This window comes from Siniperca chuatsi, linkage group LG6 (genome assembly GCF_020085105.1).
Source record: "Siniperca chuatsi isolate FFG_IHB_CAS linkage group LG6, ASM2008510v1, whole genome shotgun sequence".
Taxonomy (NCBI): domain Eukaryota; kingdom Metazoa; phylum Chordata; class Actinopteri; order Centrarchiformes; family Sinipercidae; genus Siniperca; species Siniperca chuatsi.
In genome coordinates, this window is record NC_058047.1 from 11,499,752 (window position 1) to 11,518,461 (window position 18,710).

An 18,710-nucleotide genomic window follows, 5' to 3' on the forward strand; every position below is an offset into this window, starting at 1 on the left:
TTATTTGTCAACCTCCACTCATTGTCTACATGCCTGTAAGTGCTTTTCTCGAGTGTGCAACAGCTCTTCTGTTTTACCTTTACATCAGATAGTTTGTACTAAGCAGAAGAACTTTTAGCTTGTTCCCATGAACAGCGAATATTCTTGGAAGAGCACCACCTACAGAGACTTCATGAAGAGAAAATCTAAAATAGAAGATGATCTCTGGGAATTGTCGAACAGAAACAATAAAAGTGCTCAACACATGGTTTACCACTTAAACCAGATTCTCCCAACTTAGTGAGCATGTGAGGATTCTGTGTTTTCAATAGTAGGGCACACAGCTGTTTGAGGAATTGGTCTTGTGACTTTCTAGTCAAGACAAGACTGCTTATGACTTGGACACAAATTCTGGTATACCATGCAGCTAAGCAGTGCTTCTGCTAGAATCTTTTTTCAGGGGTGGAAGAAGTAACATTTAAGGTGGAAAAGAATGTGGCAACATGGAAATCACAGCTTTTCCTTTTCTCCTTTACTTTTATTTCTCTTTTATATTACAAGAAAATATTATTTATAATTTTATTTTAATAATTTTATTTTAATATACTTCCACAGCACAACAAATTGTGCAAAAACTGAATTGTATGCAAAATTGAACATAGCACCATATTTGGTCATAAGTATCATGATATTTACATTTTTCAACATCACCATTCCTATTTGCTTGTTTTTCCTGATGATAAAGTGTGATTTTTAATTCATGTTGATGTGTTTTGTCCTCTCTTGGGTGTTTTTTCTTGAGCCAGATGGTCAAGAGTACTGCATAAATAAACTTGACATTTTTTTGTCCCTGCTCCCATACTGTTTTCCAGGCCTATGAGCGTTCCGAAAGCGAGGAGGTAACCGTCATCATCCAGCTGGTGAGGAAGATCCTCATCATAATCTCTCGGCCGGCTCGCCTCCTGGAGTGTCTGGTAAGCTGAGGAGGAGAAAATCTCTTCCTAATTAAAAATGAGTTTACTTTGATTGAAACGGGTAGAAGTCAGTTCACGTTAAGTCTGACCTTTATTCTCCCTTAGAAAGTGGATGTGTGTCACCAGAACACGAAGCTGATGATCTTTGAAGGACAATATTACTCAGCTTTGACTATTTCCCCTTCAACGTTAAACGTTCCCAATTAATAAAGTTGTCAGTGAAATCTATGGATTATCCAGAGTAATTGCTTCATATTATTGAGCTTTTAAATGTGTGTATTTTAATGCTTTGAGCATCACAAATGAAATTCCATTCGCTTCCATTGTATCTCAAAACCTCCACAGATTAAACCAAAAATATCCACATGTGGGGTTAACTACCACTAGAGTCAAATTTTCCAGAAATCCAGCTAACAGGATAACTACTAGTAATAAATCAAAAGCGACTGGACTTGAAGCCTCTTGAATGAGAGGCTTAACTTCTTTAAGACTACAGTTGCCTTTGACTTGTGCCACTGATACAGATTAAACACCTGCTTTTGCTGTTTCCTGCTTTGAGTTCAGTCTGGCAGGATATTGGCTTCAGCCAGTCCACATTAATGAGACTTGGATGCTGTTCACAGGAGTTTGACCCGGAAGAGTTTTATCACTTACTTGAGGCAGCAGAGGGTCATGCCAAAGTCGGCCAGGGAATCAAGACGGACATCCCGCGGTACATCATCAGCCAGCTGGGTCTGACACGGGACCCATTAGAAGGTAAAGGAATCTTCTGCCATGAAGTGAAGCTGAACAGAAATGTGTTTGAAACCCGTTAGACACGTGTTTTATTATTGTTACTCTGTGCATGTGTCTTTTGGTGTCACTTTGTATTGTTATAGGATTTGACTTACATCCTAGAATAGGCCTTTATGAACAAACATACAAAAAATATATAAATAGCTGCAGCAGTTCTGACTGGGGAAAGAAGTCCTGCAGTGTGAGTGTAGCCTGAAATTCAGGTTCAGTCGCTTCAAGAAGTTTAAAAATTTCATTAAAGTTTTACTGCCACATAAACATGCTGTAGCAATGAGTTTCTGTACAGCTAAATGACATTTACAACACATGATAACCATCAGATGGTAAAACAGAACATCAAGTACACCAAAAAGTTCCTAACTATGTATGATATATGAGTAACAGAAAAGGAGAAGGAAGGGTTAATGGAATGGGAGATTCTTTACAGTAATATTAAACAGTCTCTCTCTCTCATCATTTCTAGACATGGTACAGCTTGAACAGTATGATGCCAGTCCTTCAGTGTCAGTGGAACCAGATGCTAATGTGGAGGTAAACTTTTACTTTTATTATTACTGACTACCTGTAAGGGCGCACAGTGTTTGATATTGGAAGAGGATATGGTTTAAGATTAAAAATTAAAAGAATAGATGTGCTCTAAACTCAAACGTGTCCCTTGTTTTAAATTGTTTTTTAGTCACCTTTTTGTGGTTTCCAGTGACCTATTTTAGTGTGAAAGGATACCATAAATATTTTAAATCAGAGTGTTCTTTTTGTTAGGTAAGCTACAGGAAGCCAAGACATTTTAAAAAGTGAAAGTAAATCTCAAAATTGTTCTGAAATCTGAGAACGTTTGTTAGGGTAGTATCATAACAAATATGTAAGTCAAGTCGGTTTTATTTATATTGCCCCAAATTCAGATATATGGACAAAATGTGAAAACTGTGTGTTCAGTATTTGCACTACAAGTTGGCCCACAGTATGTACTACATGTAGCAGACTGCAGAACAGGCCCCGGAACATTAATTATACTCTAATAACCCTAATAATCCTACTAATGTTTTGCCATAAACAGCCACTGACATCATGTTTCTGCTTCCTCTCTGTAGAATAAAGCCCCACAGACGCTGACACCAACTAGAAGGAAACCTCTCGAGAGTGACTTTGAAACGATCAAACTCATCAGCAATGGAGCTTACGGGTAAGAAGAAAGAGCCATTGTTTCAGCTTTCTTTGCTTTTTCTTTGCATTGTTTATTATTTTTCCAAAAGATTTGTTGCAAACTTGTTTTATTCTTTTAAACCAAGAGCTACAAAAACTTAATAACTTAATATAGTCAAAAGGCACCTTAGGGTTCCTTGCTGGGAATATTTCACTAAGGAATTCCTTGAAAATCTACTGCATGCCAGAAGTTCCATGAAACCTTTTCAGCAAACCATAGCATGTTTGCCAAGTGTTCACTATATTCAGTCATTATATATAATTAACTTGTCAGAAAGTAATTAACTCCTTTTGATCAAACATCCAGAATATCGACACCGTAGTTTTCAACTAATTATGCAGCAGCATGTTGCGTTATTCTGTGACCAAGGCTTAATAAAGACGAGGAGCTTCATGACTCCTTCAGACTTTTAGTCAGAACAGAAAACAGCTCACAGACTGGTGCAGTTACCCCGTGCGAGAAATGGGAACATTTCAAAAAGAAGAGTGGCAAAAAACATTTTGGCTAGAATGGTGGCCATGTTTTGATCACGACAGCAAAGGCAACTTCATGCGGAGATGTCCTATCCTCTCTAATAAGATGAAGGGAATCTTAAATCTTAGAAGTAAAAGTTACACTTCTACTTAAAAGTAGCAGCAAGTAACCAGTGAAAAATTTGCCCAAACTTCAGCCCCTGTCTTTGCCCATGTTTTCAATGAGAATATCCCTTAAAGCTGTTTTACTGTTAAGTGTGAAGATAATAGGTCTAATGTGGATTTTCTCAGGGCTGTGTATCTGGTCCGCCATAAGGAGACCCGCCAACGGTTTGCCATGAAAAAGATAAATCGTCAGAACCTGGTCCTGAGGAACCAGATCCAGCAGGCTTTTGTGGAGCGAGACATCCTAACTTTTGCTGAGAACCCCTTTGTTGTCTCCATGTTCTGCTCATTTGAGACAAGACGCCACCTCTGCATGGTCATGGAGTATGTGGAAGGTAAAGTAGAGAGAGACTGCTGTGAATGATCTGTGTTTGCTATTTAAACATTTGGCTTTGTCTAATCTAGAGCGACTTACAATAAGTAGTAATGTAGAACTAGAAATGATTCCCTGCAACAGAAATTAAAAATGCTTATGATTTTCTTTTTCCTGTTTCATTAAGGTGGAGATTGTGCCAACCTGCTCAAGAACATGGGCCCACTGCCTGTAGAAATGACAAGGATGTACTTTGCTGAAACAGTCCTGGCCCTGGAGTACCTTCACAACTATGGTATTGTGCATCGGGATCTTAAACCTGACAAGTGAGAACACAAACCAACTCCCACTTCACTCCTGTTTTAAGATTTTTGCATGAGAACAGCACTGTCTGTACAAATACTTGCTACTCTTTTGGAAATGTACTGAGTATGACCCAGCTCTGACCCAGCGCTCTTGCTTTCATTAGGATTCATTAAATTAAACATCATTAAATTACAAAACAGAAATGGTCTGGACATTGATTAGGCAGATAGAGAATCCAGATTCTTTCTTTCAGTCCTCCTTTTATATTTCAATCTGGGCACTTGCATTTGCTGAATTTGGTGAAAGTGTTGACCATTCAAAAGTAAAATACCCTTGGAAAACTGCTTGTGTTGATGCTGGATTATTTTTTTGTCTTTTTCCACCCAACAGTTTGTTGATTACATCCATGGGCCACATCAAGCTGACAGACTTCGGCCTATCTAAAATTGGCCTGATGAACATGACCACCAACCTGTACGAGGGTCACATGGAGAAAGACACAAGAGAGTTTGTTGACAAACAGGTGAGACTGTTTTGAATGTAACACAAAGCGTGTTTTTGCATGTAAGACAAATAACAATACTTTTTGCCAGCTGTGATTATGGAAGCTGTTTCTCAAAACAAAAAAAGTCACCTGTGTTGGTTTGTTTGTGCAGGTGTGTGGCACTCCGGAGTACATTGCCCCAGAGGTGATCCTCAGGCAGGGCTATGGGAAGCCAGTGGACTGGTGGGCGATGGGGATCATCCTCTATGAATTCCTGGTTGGCTGTGTTCCGTTCTTTGGAGACACAACCGAAGAGCTTTTTGGACAAGTTGTCAGTGGTAAGCGCCGAAATGAGAGAGCAAATCTTTGTAAGCATAAATGTCCAACTTGGTATCATTGCATTTAGCTTACAAAACAGTATCACACAATAGAGATCTCTCTAAGTAATATGTATCATGTAATATATAAAAAGGTTTCTTGCACAGAAAACATTGTCATGTTGTATGCCAAAGGCCAAGATATGGAAATGATTAAATACCAGCAGAGTTTGTATTTGAAGTTTCAAACACACACTTTTATTTTACTTTTAATTTTATGCTTTTATTTCTGATTATCTGTCTGCTTGTTTTTCTGTTTTTTGCAGATGAAATCATTTGGCCAGAAGGAGACGATGCCTTGCCTGCTGATGCCCAGGACCTGATCACCCGCTTGCTCAGTCAGAGTCCTTTAGACCGACTAGGAACTGGTACTGCTCAGTTTACTGCTGATTAACACATGAAAAAGCGGCAGATGGTGTTTGATACAGGCTGATACTGAAAAATGAGGGTGTTTTTTTTCTCAATCCTAAAATTCTGTACACAATTTTGTAGCAGCAGGGAAATTAAAATGGTGACTTTCTCATAAACATAATTATATTAATAAACTTTATAAAGTATATATGTAAAACCAGAATTTAAAAATTACATGAGAACATTTTTAATTTACAAGTAAAGACATTTGGGAGATACTGTAAGTTAGAGATACATGTAAGAAACACCTATTTGTCAAAAGAAATGTAATTAATTTTAGGCCTTGTATTAAATATATTTTGCCTATTTAGTTTTATTGAACTCTTGACGTCACAATGTTTGAAAAATTAATCCAGTATTTGATTGGCTGTGTGGTTGTAGGTGGAGCTTCAGAGGTCAAACAGCACCCGTTCTTCCTGGGTTTGGACTGGAATGGACTCCTGAGGCAGAAAGCAGAATTCATCCCTCAGCTGGAGGCGGAGGACGACACCAGCTACTTCGACAGTAGGTTACAGTTGAGATTATATAAAATTGTATCTCTTTAGTGTTACGTCCTGACTTCAGGCTTTAAGAGTGGGTTTTCACCCACATTTAACACACATTAGACCACAATGCTGTATCTGCTAGTGTGACAGCAAAGAATAGCATTTGTGGTGGCTGTTTAAGACCTCTCTTGTGATGCACAAATGTATATCAGTTGGAAACTTCACATATTTTCTTCAGATATTTTATAAAATCTGTTTTCTCAGTTTACTATCAGTTTTCTTTGTGTGACTTTCTCTGAAACTTTGAGTGTCTTCTCCTGTTCCTGTTTTCAGCTCGTTCAGAGCGCTACCATCATTTGGCCTCTGACGAGGATGAGGAAACCAATGATGAAGAGTCTTCCTTGGAAATCAGACAGTTTGCTTCCTGGTCGCATCGCTTCAGCAAGGTACGGGCTACATGTGTTGGAAGATAAGAGCTTTGGAGGTTCAAAAAGTGGTCAGCCCTTTGTAAATATCCATAGAAATAATGCTGCAAGTTTTTTGAAAGCTGAAAGCTCTTTAATACTCAGCTCTCTTTTTCACACCCTCTCTCCTGTTCAACCTCTCAGGTTTACAGCAGCACAGAACATCTGGCAACGCCGTCCAACCTGAGCTTCTCCTCTGACCGCAGCCACAGTGAGGAAAAGGAGGACCGCGGGGACATGGGAGGACTCAGTCCCTCCCCGGGCCCAGCAGAGGGCAGCGTGGAGCGCAGACATGCCGGACGCATGGCCAGGTAGGCACAGGTGTCAGATGTGTCATACTGTGTATCATAAGCTGCTAATATTCATATCATAGCTTTTTGTGCTTTGAGGCCATCTTAAGGCTTTTTGTTGATTTCTCATTTTGTTTAGCACTTTGTTGCTAGGTTACATGTAGAATTGCTGCTGAAAAACTCTATGAAATGAATGGTTGACCCGCCCTATAAGCATTCTCTTGTATCTGTGAAAAAACAGCAAGCAGTTAAGTTGGTGTCTGTATGTTGTGTGGTCACTTGGACTCTTGTTTGTACCAGCTGATTTACCCGTCCAACTGGTCTTTGGCTGTTTGTAGCCTTCGCCCTCGGGCCTCCTCCAGCTCCTCCCAGTCTGAGAGGAGCACCAGTCCTCTGGTGATGAGCAGCACCCACAGCCTGGAAACCATGCCCCGCTTTGCCCTCTCCACTGACGATGAAGGTAAATCCAGACTGACATGTTATTGACACGTCTGTTCACAACATGTATCAGTGCTTCTATTAGAGGCATCAACAGTGAGCATATTTATTAGAGGCATTAACAGTGCGCATATTTATGTTGTTTACCTTTTAACCTATGTTACCTGCAGCTGAGGTGGTTGTGTCAAACCTTCGGAGGATCAGGATTCGCAGTAACAGCACCGGGGCCAAACACTCATCCCCCAAGGACCTGGCAGGCCCTCGACGCTTCGGTAACCAGCTGGAGACGCCGGACAGACAGAGGCTTCCCTTCGGAGGGAAGGTTCCCAAGTCAGCCTCTGTCTCAGCCCTGTCTCTCATCATCACTACAGGTACAGAAGGTTATCATCAACACCTCAAAGCAGAAGAAAATGAGCCATTGGTGTTAAGTGCTACGCACAGAGAGAGCACCTTTACTGCTACAATCTGTGATTCAAGTGGAATCAAAACGTTAGATGCTGATCTAGAGCATGGTGACAGGTTTCTTGATACATAGACTAAGCTTGTAATATCTTCTAATATTTGTAATCATTAAAGCAAAACAGGCCTTAAAACGTAATAATGAAAGTAATTGATCTGTTACTGAAATGGTCAGGGGGGAAAAATTAGACCTTTTTTGGACAGAAATATTCATAGCTCAACTTACTATTTATATTTTATTCATAGCATAACTTTTTATAAAAACCCTTTCTGAGGCAGGAAGCTGTGGATTGTTCTGTCGACATATTTAGAGGAAAACAGTCCTGTGTTTGTTTCAGATGACACGCCTGGCGGCCTCCAGCCCAGTCCCATCTCCCCACGCTCTCTGTCCTCCAACCCTTCGTCCCGTGACTCCTCCCCCAGCCGGGACCTGTCGCTCAGTCCCGGCAGCCTGAGGCCTCCGATTGTCATCCACACCTCAGGGAAGAAGTACGGCTTCACCCTGCAGGCCATCCGTGTCTACATGGGCGATAGCGATGTCTACACGGTGCATCACATGGTGTCGGTGGGTGTCACCGCAAGACACACAGCTTTAACTAGTCATTAGGCATTTTAAATGTCATGTGTCCATGTTAAGTAATGTGCTTTACTCTGATGACACTAAACCAAAAGAGAGAGGTATAAAAAGGTGGTTATGTAATGCTCAAATGAACCTCCTCTCCCCAACAGAGTGTGGAGGAGGGCAGCCCGGCTCACCAGGCAGGTCTCTGCACTGGAGAACTCATCACCCACGTGAATGGAGAGTCTGTCCAAGGCCTGGTCCACCCTGAGATGATAGAACTGCTACTGAAGGTACAGCAACTCGCTCAGACTGCTGTGGCAGGTTGTCACTTAGTTTGATAAGTTGCTTTGTTTTGCCCATAACACAAATGAATCGTTCCTTGCTTCCTATGAAATGTGCAGTGTGGCAGCAAGGTGGCGCTTCAGACCATAGCACTTGAGAACACGTCAATCAAAGTGGGTCCAGCTCGAAAGACCAAACACAAAGGCAAGATGGCTCGTCGCAGCAAGAAGAGCAAGAGGAGAGATAATTACGACAGGTGAGAATCCCAGGTTTGGTTTGCTGTCAGTTCCTGTAGCTCTGCAGTGTTACTCGTCATTTGTTTACTACTGTGAGTTTGGTAATTGGTGGATGTGTCAGAAAAGCTAACCTGCAAAAGTCAGTGCTGTGTCTCCCTCTAGTGTTATACACTGTTAAGTGAAGTTTAATAGCCACAATTTGATTACATTCACTGCACAGTATGTTGTATTGTACTGGTGAGTATTTTCCCTTGTGCAGCTTTATGTACTTGTTTTATTTTTAAGAATTTTGTGTTTTGAAAATGTATAGGTTTTTATTGTTAATAATAATCTAAATTTATATATACATTGGCACAAATTTAATATTTGGCACATACACATTTTTAGGATGTATTTTTAAAATTCAGAAAGCATTTAACTTGACTGTGAAATAATAAAAGGCAATTAATCCATTTAAAAATTCAACATGCATGTTGATTTTGTGATAATAACAGGGATTTACCGTATCCTAAATACTTTCCGGGGCCATCAGAACACACAGAATACCCCCAAACTTGGTGTCAGTGCCACTGCTCAACTCACTGAGCTACACAATATCACATATCTGACTCTTCTTCTTCTTCTTCCAGGCGACGAAGCATCTTGAAGAAGCTGTCCAAGCAGAGCACGGTGATGCACAGCAGTCGCAGCTTTTCCTCAGGTCTCCACCACTCAGTTTCTTCCAGTGAGAGTCTTCCAGGCTCCCCGACACACAGCCTCTCCCCCGGCCCCTCCACACCCTGCCGGAGCCCCGCACCCGACCATCAGGCCTTTGGTGAGCTCAGTGTGGCTTCAGAATTATTCTTGATGAAGTTAAATGGTTCTTGTGGTTATTGACTTTAACATCTGAAAACCAGTAGAGGCTTTATAGTTGCATTATGAATCTCACAACATCCACAGATGGTGCCATTGTGAGCATATTTTAGAGAACTGGCTGTGCATAAATATGGTAAAATATTGAGGTTTCTGCAACTTGTGATGTGCAGTATTTGAAACAGTTTTACCTCTGCTTCCCAGACAATAACTCCCCTCAGAGCACATCTCCTTGCTCCAGCTCTCCCAGTTCCCCAGCTGCACACATCCGGCCCAGCTCTCTCCACGGCCTGGGCTCCAAACTCAGCACACAGCGCTACACCAAGGTGGGCCGCCGGAAGTCAACTAGCAACATCCCCCCCTCCCCCCTGGCCTGCAACTCCTCCTCATCCTCCACCCAGCCTCTTTCTCCACAGCGCTCTCCCTCTCCGCTCTCAGGCTTCGCCAAAACCCTTCATACCTACCACGGCAAGACCCTGTCCCCACCCACCATCGTTAGACACATTGTCCGGCCCCGAAGCGGGGAGCCACCTCGATCTCCTCTACTGAAGAGGGTACAGTCAGCTGAGAAGCTGTCTTGTGTGTATCATGCTGACAAGAAGTCGTACGCCCCCCGCAGGCACACACTGGAAGTGCCATTTTACGGTGAGGGGGACCTGCTGGGTGACTCAGAGGCAGAGGGTGCCTGTGGAGGCTCCTACATGGGGGTCGATCACAGCAGGCTGGGGGGATACATCTGCAGCCAGAGGATGAGGGACTCTGGGATTGAACGATCAGAGCAGCTGGTCGTGATGCGAAAGCTCAACCTATCAGAGAGGCGAGACTCCTTTAAGAAACAGGAGGCGGTGCAGGAGGTGAGCTTTGACGAACCTGAGGAGAAAACCAGCACCACGGTCACAGTGACCACCACAGCTCCAAGTGGCCAAACGCAGCAACAGCAGCACAGGATGGCCTGGATGCTCACTCGACCCCGAACCAGCGAGGAGGTGGAGCTAGAAGTTCCGGTGGTGAGGAGGTTCACACTGGTGCCCCAGATCGCCGTGCAGGGCTCAACGGAGAGCGAGGAACAGGATGAGTGGGAGCCGTGTTCAGATGGAGAGGAAACCAATGAGAAACCCGAGCTGGAGGTGGGCGTCACTTCATCTCAACTGCAACAGACAGGATGTCCTCTCACTGACAACAGCTGCAGTCAGGCAGCAGAAACCACCTCTGCTGGTCCTCAGGTTGGACAATCAACAGAGAAGACTGAGTGCAGAGAGAAAACTTCACAAAAAGGGCATCTGAAAAAGTGACAACTCACCACTGCACTCATTTCAACTGCTCATATATTTTCTTTCAAGTCTTTTAAAAGTTGTAAACTCATTTACAAACTTGTCTGGCTGAGAGAGAGTGGGAGAAGATTTTACTTGAATTTTGTAATTGTAAATATTTGCCTCAAGGCATTGCGGATGTTCTGGTCTTATTTATTACATTTGCAAACTGGGAAAGAGGGAAGATCTCATTGGTTGAATAGCCAAGGCTCAGCATTTTTGTATCCATAAAATGTGGTTTTATGTATTTTGACTGGATTGTTTTATTTTTATTTTATAAATGTCTATTTTTTAAATAAATTGTCATGGTACAGACTAGTTTGATAATGCTGGGCATAATTGTTGAAGGACCAAAAGGTACGAGAAGTCATTTTAGAAGCTGAAGTTGTAGTTATTTTTTTTATTTTTTTTTCTCCTCCTTGTCAGTGTCAGTTTAGATCTGAACCGTTCAGCTTCCACTAGTGTAATACTGCTATTATCTTGATCTCCATAAACCTAAGAATGACCTTTGGTTCACACTGTGAGCTACATGGTTGATTTGTCATTTTCTGATCAACTGTCAGCCAGACTACAACTACAGTACTGGTGTTTTTGCTGCTTTGCTTTGGCCTTAAATAGCACTACATCCTAGAAGAAAACGTCAAAGCTACCGAGCACTTATTAGCAGGCAGGAAGAGAATTATGGTTGTCTGACAGAAGACAGACATGAAAAGATTAGTTGTGTGGCCCATGTTTCTCTGACAACTTCATTCGATTTGTGAGAAATAAAAGTACTTCCACTGACTTGTTGATCATGTTCCTTGCAGTGTGAATTTATGGTCACAGCGTAGTTCTTCTTAAATGTGGAACCAGTCAGAACAGGGTAATATTGCACACTGACACTGTCTAAGTATGACTTTAAAGTACAATCTGTTATGAAGCTGACTCAAAAAGGGTATTATGTGCCATGATATCAGTGCTGTATCCTTTAAGCCATATCTTTGAAGACAGAAATGTCAGTTGAAATCATTTGTGTTTGTAATCTCAACTCCACATGAAGATGTTTCTAAGTATGTTGTTTTTTCCACTGTTATTGCAATCTTGACAACATCTCATTAAAAATTAAGTTGAGGATGAAGTTGTGGATGTTGCAGAACATGACACACTCTGCTTTGTGGCTTCTCGATATAGACTAGGTGTGATACCATATCATAGAGGTATCTCAAATGAGTTTTCTTTTGTTCTGCTCACTTTTTGACATCTGTAAACACTGATTCAGCATGGCTTTGCGTCTCGCTGTAATAACCTGTTCTACTCAAAGCATGCAATTAGCAGGAAAAACATTAAGCAGCCAAATCAAAGTCGATGTCTTCTTCAGAGCCTGGAGGGAATGAATATCTTTTTGTTTAAAACATTTTAGTATTTATTTTTTGGTCTTTCCTTACTTATAGTAACAAGACATTTTTACCTGGAAATGTGTTGGATCCTCATGTATTTTTTCCTGAAACAGTAGCTTTTGTCGTTTTTCACATGAGCATGTAAGAAACACTTTGCCTAAAAGACCTGTTCCTACTTTATTTACTGTGTAGTGATGTTTACATCGAGGGAGAAAGTGCACTAATGTATTTTGACATGAATTTTGTAAGTGAATATTGAAGGTAAAGTGAATCCAAACCCAGGGCTTCTTTGGACAAATGTTTTATGTCTTTGTATTGTACAAATATTGATGTATATTTTGATAACAATGGTGTGTATGATTCTAAATGTTTTGAAGGACATATGCACAATGACAATTTGAGGAACCGGGATTTTAGGAAATCTGACTTGAGGGAATGGGCTGTTTTTACAAAAAACTTTGCTGTGATTCAGAACCGTATTTCACATCCAGTAGACTGGATGTACTTCACATTTTCCCACTACAGAGATGGAATTTGAGGTGTGATGTCTCCTTTGTCAGTGGCTGTTACTGGCTTTTGTACCAACTTTCTCTTGAGTCTTCTGTTTATAAATCATCAGAATTGTTGATGTGTTCCTGAAGTCCTTCTTCCTCCTTTTAAAAGAAGTCCTTAAATCTCATGATGACGACCTCACAGGATGCTGTCGTGTCAGCGAACAGCACAGTGAGATTATGTCGGTGGACGGCCCAGTTATTTTTGCAGTCTGACAGAATAGTTTACAATGAACAAACATGCTATGTACTGTACAGACATTTTATATCCTGTGGCTGTATATGAGGAAACTACCCTCTTTGATACCGTGAAAAAGAAAACAACACGTATAGACGTAACATATCTGTTTTTGTTTTGTTCTTTTGAAACTGTTCATAAAGAGTAATTTAGCACCAAGTTGAGAAGCATTTAGTGTTTCTAGATGCACTTAAGTAACTGGTTTCTCGTCACCATTTTGAAAATACCTGTTTTCGTAGATGTCATGTAAAAGGAGCAACCCAGTTTTATTAACTGAGCTGAGGGATGAAAGGAAACCTGATTAACACAGCTAGATTTCTTGGCCATGTGTTCGCTTAACCTGGTTTATAATGTTTTGGGGTTTTTTGCATATGCATATTTGCATGAAAAAGATGTCATACGGGGAAAGTAATTCTGCAGAGGGATGAGTTTTTAAAAATCATTTCTCATACTTGGTACATTCATGTAAATAAAATAAGATACAAATCAGACAAACTAAAACAGCAGATTTAACACTATTTGTACAATTCACACACTTATAGTTAAAGAATACATCACTAACACAAAATATGACAGACTTCCAAAATGATATGGCAGAAGCTTTAGGAGAAACCTTGTTGCAGTGCATGTATTCCTGATTTCTAGGAATAACCTGGTTTCTTATGTGAATGTAAATGTAGTCAGTGCTTGATTGGTCTCTACTGGTTGAAGGCTTCAAGTCTGTGACAGTATGTGACAGCTATAAGGTAAAAAAAACTTCAGCCACTGGAGGTCAGCAAAGACAAGATTCTCAGCTGGTGTTAAACTTACTCTTAAGAACAAACTGGCAGGTCAAACTGTTGTACATGTGCACGTGTTCTCCTGTGGACTCTTCTGTTCAGTGCATGCTGCATGAGACAAGCACACATCTGTAATACTTGATTGCATGGTATACCGGCGGTGTCGCCCTGTACTGTGTTTTCTTGTGCAACAAATAAAATTTGTATTTCTCTTTGACTCCTCCTTAGTCTGACTCCACTGGTGCTTGAGTTGTATGTACTTGTTTATTTACCACACAGAGAATTTGGTTGAGTCCCAGTCAGTGGCTCTTACAGCTCTGCTTGGGAAAATAATTAGGTAATATGCAGGTTGTAACAAGTTTGAGAAAGATGTTTTACAGCCACACATTGTCACACTTTTTACTTTGTATGCAATCATCTGACATGAAATATTTGCTAATACATAATACATTTTTACAGAAACATTACAATAAACATGTAATTCAGATAACATTAAAATTTCAGTAATCTGGTAACAACATGCTGCATTTTTGCCAGCAATTTGCTTTGAACATTTTGCTAAATACTGGCCACACTACTTAATACATCATTCACTTTATTATTGTCTTGTAAAGCAGAGATGTGAAATAGTTCGGCTGTGGAACCGACTTGTCCAGTTGCCGGTGGAAAGGCTGACCAAAAAGATATTTAACTGGGTCAAGAGAAATTTCTGCAATATTTTCTTGGTGTTGTTGAGGATGAGTTTCATTTTGTGCTCCACTGCCCCAGGTACAGTGACTTGAGGAATCATCTGTTTGAAAAAATTCAGTTGAAGAACCCTTATTCGTTTTGGTTGCTTGAAGTTCGCTATTTAATGAGGAGGTTTTTGTCTTAGCAAGATTTATAGAAAATGCATGGCAACTAAGGCAGAGAACACTGTATCCAACATAATATGACATTTCTGTCATGAAAATTAAATGTTTTGAATGTTCTCTTTTTGAATTTGTGGAAATGTGTATTATGATTTGTCATGTGGCCATCCTGGTTGTTGTAGCTGCTTAGTGTCTTGTAAGCCCATATGGGCTCAAAATAAACAAATCAATTAGAAATATTCACAAGCACTGACATATATATGTTGTAAAATCAAAAAGGAATTGAGGCTGGAAAATCAAAAGCATCAATTTTCAAAACTGGTATCTTGAGACTGTTTTATCTATGAAATACTGGTTCATGTTTCCTCCTCCCTAAGGTGCTATTGAGCTGCTTTTTTGCCTTTAAAGTAAATGTCATTATTTGATCTAGAACCAATGGCGTAAATTTCCTGTTGATCGATTCAGTTACATTTCACAATTAACCATTTTAAAGCTGCGATGCTCTACGTGAGGCTAGTGTCCATCCGTTTGTGGTGCAGCAGTTTTCTCCCCAGACCGCCAGGTGTCAGTAACGCGCTGAGAAACGTAACGTCAACTTCACGTAACAGAAGAAGTCTCGTGTCCTTCACAACAGCAAACATGGCTACTGCCACCAAAATTATTCAGAGGCTTCGAAATTTTTTAGCTGGGGTAAGAAACACAACCACAGACAAACTTTATATCCGAGCCAGGACGCACTGTGAACCAAGTTTATCTCCGGGGGATTTGTCGTAACAAACTTGCTAATTTAACGGGCAGAAGTTGCCTATTCTTGCTAGCTTTTAAGAGCGAGCCAGTCGAGCTAGTTGGATGATAGCTAGCTACATGTAAAGGAAGATGACAATTGGCTAGTCTGTTTTGATTGTGTGTGTTTCTCGGCAACTATTAGTAATTAGTGTTTAATCCAATGGTGTTTCTTTTTTCAGCACGACCTGCAAGCCAAACTACAGCTGAGATATGAGGAGGTTGCAAAGAGGTAAGACTTCGTGCATTAGTGTTACCCTGTCAGCTAGCTTAATTTAGCTTCCCCACAGTGCTGCTACACACTGCACTAAAGACAGTTTTATTGTCTCTGGGAACACCTAGAACCCAGTTAATAGTTATTTTTAAGTGACGTGTTGATATAGGTTATCTTACCTGGCGGGTCAGAGCAGGAACTAGCACACCTGCCTCGACGTCCAAGTTTGGATCTGCATCACTTTAGATTCAATACAATTAAATTGACAAAGGGAAGGATGGCAGCTTATGTTTGAAACACTAGGCTGCACTGCACAGCAGAAATATACTTACTGCTGACTGTGCCGTCACCAGCAGGTTTGCCACTACGCATGTATCAGTTTTGCTACCCAGCTAACAGACTATGTAATGTTTTCAACAAGTTCCAGTCAATCTAATAAAATACTTTTGGTTAAGGTTTAATGCTAAAACCACTGTGCCGTGTTTTGGCATCCAATAAGCTCTCAAAATCACGGATCTATTACTCAAACGGACCATCCTGCATCCTCTTTCATCATCTTACCAGTACCTGAAACAACATGCCCCCACAAATGCAAAAAATGCAATACGATAAATTTAGGGCCTGACAATCCCAGCAAAGGTGCAGAATCTGTATGCAGCCTGAGAGAAAGTACTGGCTCTGCTAAAACTTAGCACTAAAATCCATCTTAGGTGATGATATCGCTTGTGGAAAGCTTTAAGTAGACCTTTTATTCCCCAGCAGACATGCAGGTAAATTGTGTTTACAATGTTTTTTTTTCTTTAGGACACAGCCAGCACCCAAGCTGCCAGTAGGCCCGAGCCACAAGTATGCCAGCAACTACTACTACACCAGAGATGGACGCAGAGAGTCAGTACCCGCCACTGTCGTCATGTCTTCACATAAGGCTCTCACAGCTGGCAGGTAAATCAATCAATACATTTTCATGTATGGTAATAGTTTGACTATAACCAGATAAGGACATTACTCTGATTATTACAACTGTCATATATTGATCATCTTACCTTAGCAGGATTAAGGTAAAAAGCAGAGCAAGCAAACCTCATGAACAGGGCTGGATTACGCATCCATTATTTAAATAACAGAGGCCTGATTTCTGTTTATGATCTTTCCTGCAATGAGCACCTGCAGCTCCTCATCTAGCTAACCAGTTACTTGTGTAAAACGATGAAAAATATCCAAATCTAGATTTAGACCAACTTCCTGCAGTTACTTATGTCAAAAAGCCATGGTTTACTGTGAAAAACCAGCACAGGAAGTGTTGGGTTTGAGTGTGACAGCAGACTGATTCTGAAAAAAAAAATATTGTTCTGACCTGAAGTAAATCAACACAATGAAGGCAGTAATGTGAGTAAGATGGGGCCCATGTGAACAATCATAATCAGATTATGTTAATGCAGTTATATTCATAGTTGGAACAAGTGTAGCTGCAGTAAGATATGTGGAATACACCAATTTTAGAGGGCATTCTTACCATGTTAAATCCAACTATGGGTGTGTATCGGAGATTTCTGCACATTTTTGCGACACACAACAATCCAGCTGTGTGATTACACCTGCCAAAGATGCTCCAATGCTTAGATATATGATGATGATTACATGGCATCTGTGTAGCCCCTGATAACTGAAATATTGTAATGTTTAAGTACCTGCTGTATTTTCTTGACTTTTCTGATCTCCTCTAGTCAAATTGCTGAAGCCCCAAAGCTTCCAGTGACCCCGGGTGCTGTATATAAGGAGCCACCACTCTCCACAGACCAGCCGTACCTCTGAGCAGCAGGACTAACCCGTACTTCAGCATCAACAACCTAATTTCTCCATCCAAACCTGCTGTAGAGGCCTGACCACTGCATGTGTTGGTTGTATCCTGTACAATAGAAAGTGTGAATAAAATGTGTTCTATTTAAGTGTTGTTGTCCAACTGGTTATTGAATATATGTGAAATGGGTTTTGAATCATCAGTGTCAACTGTGTGAATAGACTTGCCGCTATCTGATAGATAGTTTGGAAATACTGGGTGCAAGGTGAAGGGGAATAGCGAGGAGGACTATGTAGATGTGTGCCAATTTAGCAGCTGGATCCTCCAAGGGGTTGTGGCCTAAAGAGGCGAGAAACTAAAGGCCAGGCTGAACCTGCTCCTTTTCCACAAATGAGACAGTCCAGCCTCACAAAGTCCAAAGCTAAAGCTTCGTTGACAAGACCCAATTTGGAGAAGAAAACATTTTCAATTTCAAAAGACAAGAAACACTTCATAGTTTGTAAAACTTGATATTTTGAATATGGAAAGAAACAAGTCTTTTGGGTGTATGTATTTGTCAATGAGGTTAAAGTCAATAAAAGCTGTGTTTACAATCATACTTTTAGTTTTACACCCCACTAATATCCAATAGGACTTTTTCTGAGTTTTTGCTTGTCCCAAATCAATCAAATGTGTCTAATAAAAATTAGGTTTGGGGGCACAATACTCTTCAAACATGTAGTCTTTCTTGCTTGCACATATAAGTTCTTTATATGTTTTGTTTGCAAAAATCTTACATTTTAAAGTAACTAGTAGCCTAACTAGCTGTCAAATAAATGTACAATATTTCCCTCTGAAATGTAGTGGAGGTATGAAGTAGCATGAAAAGAAAATACTTTACAAGTACCTTAAGTTTGCACTTCAGTACAGTACTTGGTTTCTTAGGTAGGCTGCTTAGTTAAATCCCACCATTTGGGAGTAGTGAGTAACAAACATGTTCATATTTCAAGGTCATGCTGACATATTGAGTAACATTTTTGATTTTATTTGTACGTTTAGGAAATGTTTTTTTAAAAAGAGCCCGGTAACAAACATAATTCATATGATTAGTATTTTAATATTTAAAATACTAGCCAAGTCATCATTTTAAAAACGTGCATTATGAAACGTGTTCTACGTCAAATCAGAAAACAACTGCTTAAAATAAATGAACAGCAGAGGCGATATTAATGTAATTTAGAAACTATAATGGCGTTGAAAAGTAAAACCGGTATCGCCCGTGACG

General features: G+C 40.5%; 2 protein-coding genes across 5 annotated transcripts in view; both read left to right on the forward strand.

The window, feature by feature from the left end:
• The window catches only part of mast3b (microtubule associated serine/threonine kinase 3b), a 38,437-nt gene extending 24,420 nt beyond the window's left edge, over window positions 1-14,017 (forward strand). For all 4 annotated transcript variants that reach the window (XM_044200577.1, XM_044200578.1, XM_044200580.1 and 1 more), the window contains 19 exons: window positions 852-953; window positions 1,577-1,709; window positions 2,212-2,279; window positions 2,837-2,928; window positions 3,714-3,922; window positions 4,088-4,226; window positions 4,597-4,729; window positions 4,863-5,028; window positions 5,334-5,435; window positions 5,860-5,982; window positions 6,297-6,409; window positions 6,572-6,738; window positions 7,056-7,177; window positions 7,326-7,526; window positions 7,953-8,179; window positions 8,344-8,466; window positions 8,578-8,714; window positions 9,324-9,508; window positions 9,751-14,017. In XM_044200577.1, the coding sequence (XP_044056512.1) occupies window positions 852-953; window positions 1,577-1,709; window positions 2,212-2,279; window positions 2,837-2,928; window positions 3,714-3,922; window positions 4,088-4,226; window positions 4,597-4,729; window positions 4,863-5,028; window positions 5,334-5,435; window positions 5,860-5,982; window positions 6,297-6,409; window positions 6,572-6,738; window positions 7,056-7,177; window positions 7,326-7,526; window positions 7,953-8,179; window positions 8,344-8,466; window positions 8,578-8,714; window positions 9,324-9,508; window positions 9,751-10,838 (3,630 nt within the window). In that variant the 3' untranslated portion in view covers window positions 10,839-14,017. The remainder of the gene's footprint in view (window positions 1-851; window positions 954-1,576; window positions 1,710-2,211; window positions 2,280-2,836; window positions 2,929-3,713; window positions 3,923-4,087; window positions 4,227-4,596; window positions 4,730-4,862; window positions 5,029-5,333; window positions 5,436-5,859; window positions 5,983-6,296; window positions 6,410-6,571; window positions 6,739-7,055; window positions 7,178-7,325; window positions 7,527-7,952; window positions 8,180-8,343; window positions 8,467-8,577; window positions 8,715-9,323; window positions 9,509-9,750) is intronic.
• Window positions 14,018-15,206: 1,189 nt separating this feature from the next.
• ndufa7 (NADH:ubiquinone oxidoreductase subunit A7) lies at window positions 15,207-17,594 on the forward strand. The gene is made up of 4 exons (XM_044200584.1): window positions 15,207-15,341; window positions 15,617-15,666; window positions 16,453-16,590; window positions 17,373-17,594. The coding sequence occupies exons 1-4, from the start codon at window positions 15,291-15,293 to the stop codon at window positions 17,458-17,460; spliced, it is 327 nt and encodes a 108-aa protein (XP_044056519.1). The 5' UTR covers window positions 15,207-15,290; the 3' UTR covers window positions 17,461-17,594.
• Window positions 17,595-18,710: the final 1,116 nt, after the last annotated feature.

Coding starts and splice junctions, on each gene's coding strand:
- ndufa7 (XM_044200584.1), top strand. CDS start 15,291: ATGGCTACTGCCACCAAAATTATTCAGAGGCTTCGAAATTTTTTAGCT. Junction 15,342..15,616: donor TTCGAAATTTTTTAGCTGGG/GTAAGAAACACA, acceptor TTCTTTTTTCAG/CACGACCTGCAAGCCAAACT. Junction 15,667..16,452: donor TATGAGGAGGTTGCAAAGAG/GTAAGACTTCGT, acceptor TTTTTTCTTTAG/GACACAGCCAGCACCCAAGC.